The sequence below is a fragment of the Solanum tuberosum genome, unplaced genomic scaffold (genome assembly GCF_000226075.1).
Source record: "Solanum tuberosum cultivar DM 1-3 516 R44 unplaced genomic scaffold, SolTub_3.0 scf00004, whole genome shotgun sequence".
NCBI lineage: Eukaryota > Viridiplantae > Streptophyta > Magnoliopsida > Solanales > Solanaceae > Solanum > Solanum tuberosum.
In genome coordinates this window covers 3,231,635-3,237,765 of record NW_006238930.1, presented here as the reverse complement: position 1 = coordinate 3,237,765, position 6,131 = coordinate 3,231,635, and the positions used below count along the sequence as shown (strand labels likewise).

The following is a 6,131-nucleotide window of genomic DNA, read 5'->3' as shown; positions in this document are numbered from 1 at the left end:
TTTTCAAATTACTTTCCCGCCTTGTGGGAAAACTAGCTCGCGCCAAATCCCAACATTAGCTTCATTAGCAAATCTTTCTTCAACGCCGCTCTCATTCCCATCCTCCGATACAGCAACTCGCCGGCTGTACCCCTTCAGCCTTTTTTTGTCAAACAACACAAACATCAACTCTCGTTTGTACTCGACATAGAGGCGGATCTAGAATTTTGATTTATAGAGCGGATCAAGTACTATTGTATTGTAGGGTTTCTCCTCGTCCAAAACAGATTACGGATTTTTTTTTGTAAATGGACGCCTTCAAGCATCAGTCGTTCTTCCAAGATATCAAATCAAGGGAGGTTCATGGATACAGAGGTTTGCCCCCAAAACGCTTACTCGATAACTAGTACTTTCTTATATTACTGCTCACTGTTTTTTCTTTAAATTTGGGTTAGGGGAAATGGGTAGGAGATTACAAGGTGGGTAATTGAACCACACCTTGAAAGTGTAGCCAACCAGCTACCAAGTGTTTTTTCTAAGAAATTGGGTAGGTGAACTAGAAATGGCGAAGGGATTTCTTAATGGTGAAAATTGAACCCTTACCAACAAGTTGAAAACTCAGGACATTCTAGTAGATTCCCCATTTTACGTCTCCCTTATTTCTTTTCTGACTACAATTTTTTTTCCAGTTAAAAGACGACCTTACATCAGTCACGAATTGTCTAATTTCAATCAAATTGGAGCCGTAGCAGTTGACCACAACGGGTTCACGCCACCTCCAATGGCCCTATCTTTCTGCAAGGTTGGATCAGCTTTATATCTCATTATGTGTGGATTGGGTAAACAGTTGTGTTATTTCAAGTGATTTCGGTAAATTATACAATTGGGCGTTCTTTTTTTTTTTGGCAGACAAGTAAAAACTCACATATTGTTGCTGTCACTGACGAGGGTGGCTACCTTAGCTTGTTTAACACCCGGGTGCAATTTCCTTCTTCTTCTACTCACCTGCAAAATGCAGGTAAATCATCAAGTTTATAGTTTAGAGATTCTCAGTTTAGCATTTCAAGGTATCTTTTGTTGAGGGGTTTTTGATGAAAATTTTACTATTTACAGAAAAAGCTAAGGTATCAGAGTGGGTTGCTCATGATAATGCCATATTTGATGTATGTTGGATCAAGGTACGTCTCAGCTTCCTATACTTCAGAAGCTATATTATTAAGATTACTTTGTGTGTATCCAATGTCATGCACAAATGAAATTTATGCAACTCAAATGCAAATAGACCAAATAGATCAGGATAAAAAGATGAAATTTTGAGGCATCTATTCTTAAGATGTTCACTTTGAGGGTATTTTGCATAGGAAATATTTAATTGTTCAAACTAAGAATCTAAATATCCATGTATTTATTTTTGTGCATGAGTATTTCAGTAATATAGTCACAAGACTGATAGATGTGTGAAGTTATTTTATGCTAAATTAGATTTCCAGAATTGCTATCAACCTTCTTAAGTGTTTTTCTAGAAGAAAAAAAACTGAAGATATTTATTACTTTTGATTAAAAAAAAAAGTAATAAGCTATTTGGAATCATAGTAATCATTGTCCCGTTTCTAATATTGTTCGAGGAGCAAAGTTCATAATTGGAGTTTCATTATCCACAAGTGCAGAATTTTCACAATTTAGTCCAAGAAAGTAATCAAGCTACACATAAGGGCCTATCAAGTGTTGAAGATTGTCTTAAGTCAATGAAGTTGTTCCATACCTAACAATTTAAACTTTTAGATAAGGTGGTTCACACAACTCAACATAGAGAAAGCTGTAGGAACCAATTTATGGGTAGAAATGTGTTACTTAAGTTTTTGCCATGCTTTATTTCTGTTTTCCATTTGATTTTTCTCAACTCTTTACTTGATTTTCTTTGCAGGAAGATACCAATATCTTAACAGCTTCAGGTGATCAAAGTGTGAGTAATTATTTCACTTTTTTTCTTCTGTTGTGTAGCTAATTAGTTTTATTCATATTTCTCCGTCCGTTTTATGCACTCAAAAGGACAAATCCATGTTAGCTAAATGTCAAAAACCATTAGATAGATATTTTATCATTTTGAATGCTGTATTCATGTAATTGATTTCAGGTACCCAATTACTTTTCTTTTACATTATTAACAAATTTTCACAATGAACTTGCGCAGATAAAGGTATGGGATGCACAAGGAAATCAATGTGTGAGAGCACTAATGGGTCACACTGGGAGTGTAAAATCGATTTGTCCTCATCCTACAAATCATGGTAGGTTTGGGGTCCTCTGTTTTTCTTTCTGGAGCCATTGGTTTTCTTTTATACTCTAGCAAAAGACATGATATGGCATCATTTTGATGTGTTATTTTATTTTTGGTTCGATGTAGATATTATTGTTTCTGGTTCTAGAGATGGGTCATTTGCACTCTGGGACTTGAGGTGCTCTGACAGTAGCAGTGAAAACTTTTGCATACCGTAAGTACAGTGCTACTCCCACATGTGACTAGAATGGTGATTCAAGATTATGCATTACGATTGTTTTGATGAACAGGGGCAACTATTTCTGTTTATCAATAGTAAAAAGAAAGAATTAGAATTATTCATACTTGATCCTTTGAAGAACCTGTCTTCTGTATTTAGGTCAATTGCTACCGTCCATGAGGCTCACATTTCTCCCTGTCAGAGGCGGACTAGACGTGGAAAGGTTAGTTTGATAATCATTACTTGAAAAGACTCATCTCTACATATTTTCAACACAACCTATTTTATCCTTACTGGGAACCACTATTTCAGGCTTCCTCTGTGAGCATTACATCTATACTTTACCTTAAAGACGAGCTTTCCATAGCTAGTGCTGGAGCAGTTGACAGGTGACTGAGAAAACTTGCCATGCTTATCAAATTATGCATGCAACTTAGGCAGGGATTTCACTGTGAGATTATGCAATACTCACTACTTTTTTCCATGGTAAATTTCAGTGTCATAAAGTTCTGGGATACAAGGAATCTCAAATGTCCTGTTGTTCAGGCATGCCCTCATCCTGATGTATCAACTCAGAAGGTAATAATAGACACTCCATTTCAGATGTGTGTTTTATAGAGTATTCAATTTCTTTAGTGTTTCACCGTCTCTCAAAAGCATACAGCAATGTCTTGCTTAAGATAAAACCAGGCTGCCACCACGTGACGTTAAATTTGGAGGCTTGGTTGGAATTAAGAGGGTCCAATTTGTTGAATATTCAGATGTCCCTGATGTGATATAATTTTTTTCTCTTGTTCAGGTACAACGATATCATGGAGTATCTAGTTTGTCTCAAGATTTAAATGGAGCGTTTATTTCTGCATCATGCATGGACAGCAGGTATTCCAATTCCTTGAAGAGCTTATTTCAGCTTGGTGTATGTTTTTCTTTATCCACAATATACTCAGGGATTTCTAGATTATGTTGCCCAATGCACTCTCAAGAAAAACAATATCAATATATTCACCATATACAAAAACCTATAGACACCATGCCCAATGTCTAATATTTTTCTCTTTCGAATTTGCTCTCTTTCAGAATCTACCTCTACAATGTACTTCAGGCAGAAAAAGGGCCTGTTAAAACTTTCAAAGGATGCAAAATAGAATCATTTTTTGTCAAGGTGAGTGCTATTCTCTATTTTTGCTGCTTGTGATTTGGATACAATCCTTGTAACTAAGTGAAAATGACCTTGATTTTGATGTAATTGCAGGCAGCTATAAGTCCTGATGCAGCTCATATTCTTAGTGGTTCCAGTGATGGAAATGGCTACGTTTGGCAGGTCAGTTTTTTCAATTATAAAAGCTTCTCACTGGAGTTTTCTCTATGTGAAGTTAACTAATCAGCTCAATGTATCAGGTAAACAAACCTCTTGAAGATCCAATTATGTTGAAAGGCCATGATGGAGAAGTTACAGCTCTAGATTGGTAAGTTTGCTCAATGCTATAGATTCTAAGCTGGTGTACCTATTCAAATCTAAACCTAACTTTTGAAAACTAAACTCTCTCAGGTGCACATCAGAAACAGGCAAAGTTGCTACGTCATCAGATGATTTCACAGTAAGTTGTAGAGATATATTGATCAAAGTGTTGGATAAATGAACTAGTTCATTCCAAGTACATGAATTTACTTATTTCATGATGAATCATAAAACGTAATGTATTTAGTCTTAAGATGCATGTGCCTTGTAGAATGAAATTAAGGTGCGTGTAACAGATTAGGAACTTGTAGAGGATTTCCTACAAATACCTAGGTACTATATCTATTTTATTCAAGGTAATTTGGAAGAAGCAAAAAAAAAAAAACTTTCCAAATGGAGTGCTCATCCTTCCCTAAGTTTCAAACATTTGGTATTAGAGCCAAATTTCTTGAGGTACCTATGACTGAGGATTCAGAATTCTTAAAGGTCAAGAGATTTATAATCAAACACTGTCTTGCAAAATTTTGTGATCTTTGTTTTCTTATTTTGTGTTTGTTCCCTTTAGGAAGATGTCAATAATGTGTTTTTTCTATCAAATCTGTGCCAGGTGCGGTTTTGGAACATCCACAACAGTTGTTACTCAAACACACGATCTCCATCATCCATTCGAAGGAGAGTAACAGCACTTTCATGCATGCAACGCCGGAAGCTGTTTTCAGATGAAAAACCAGCCAGCATCAAGAATGTCTCTGCTGGCATTGACTCAAACTTGACATGTCATCAAGACTTGCCTGATCCTATCACAGTCCCTGAAATGAGCACTCCAATATCAAAGAAGAGAAAAGCTTTACCAAGTGTTGAACCTCAAGAAAACTTTGAGAAAACCCCAGAAGCTGCCAAGAGAAGTCCTTCATCTGTTCTGAACCCCCCTTCCTCTTTGAGGAAGACAATCAGAGATTACTTTTTAGTCACTCCTCCTTCAGGTTTACACAGTAAATGACAACCTCTATCTTGAAGAATGTAGTTTTGTTTATACATAGCAAATAGATTCAGATATACATTCCGTCAAGGATTATGTGCTAAGACTCTTTAAGTAGCTCCAAGTTTTTGATCACATACAATTTATTTCTCTAGCTAAGAGCAAAACGAAATTAATTATGAAAAGAACCAAAAAGTCACTGTAAATAGAGTGAATTGCATTATGTATTGATGCATTGATCTTTTGATTACTAGTTGGATTAGTTCTCAGCTTAGCTTGGATTAGAGATACAAAATAAACTCTCTTTTTTTTTTTGGAAACATGTTTAATTTTGTCTGTTTTGATGTGACCAAACTTTGAGCAGGTTAATTCATGATTTGTAACTGCTGCTCTTGGTTGGTGAGATATATGTACTGAATAATATTATGCTGACAGAATCTTCCAGTTTCTTTTAATGATGATCGTCAAGTTAAGGACTTTATTCACCTCTTACCAAATTCTGGAACAGGACCATAACTGGATCGACTTAAACAACACATAGGATCATATTAATTTATTATGATAAAATATATATATATATATATATATATATAACTTTCATGGATGGATTCTATTGATTGGCATGTAGATCACTAGCAACCTAGCAATTTGTCTTACATACCACTAAAGTTGTTCCAGAGTAAAGAGTTTGAGGGTGGGACTTGGGAGTGAGGGATTTGGGGAACTAAAAACATTTTTTTGTTTTCCAATAAAGTTGTTAACTACTCTAGCTACTACCACTTCCTAACTGAAATGGAAGAACAAAAGGATAAAAAGACCAAGTGAGACAGACGGTGTATATTTTATTTGATTAACTTATCTAGATAATGAATATTGAGAATACATTTTTTTTAAAAACTTCCTAAATTAGAGTATAGAATATACACTTTTTCATGTGATTAGGATTTAGGTACCCAATCGAAATAAGTGGTAGTAGAGGCGGACTCACACCTTTAGGAGGGGTGCACGTGTATCCGCTAACTTCAGAAAAAATCATATGTATATATGTATCTGACATAAACTAGGATATAGTAAACAATGCACCCATAAAAAGCATAGGAATGCCTTTATGTTGTTGGTAAACCACCCCTGAGACGCATTCCCTTATCTAAATTTGGTGGACATTCTTTCCAGCCTTAGGGTTTGAATTCAGCTAAAACCCTTTTATTATTTCAAG

General features: G+C 35.5%; 1 protein-coding gene across 1 annotated transcript; it reads left to right on the top strand.

Annotated features, from left to right (window-relative positions):
- On the top strand, positions 1-5,165 carry LOC102602979 (denticleless protein homolog A). The gene is made up of 16 exons (XM_006338535.2): positions 1-354; positions 669-781; positions 889-997; positions 1,093-1,157; positions 1,904-1,942; positions 2,171-2,267; positions 2,384-2,471; positions 2,637-2,700; positions 2,790-2,866; positions 2,975-3,056; positions 3,277-3,356; positions 3,555-3,639; positions 3,730-3,798; positions 3,876-3,943; positions 4,027-4,075; positions 4,544-5,165. Exons 1-16 carry the CDS (start codon positions 288-290, stop codon positions 4,934-4,936), a joined length of 1,545 nt encoding a protein of 514 aa, XP_006338597.1. The 5' UTR covers positions 1-287; the 3' UTR covers positions 4,937-5,165.
- The last annotated feature ends 966 nt before the right edge of the window (positions 5,166-6,131 follow it).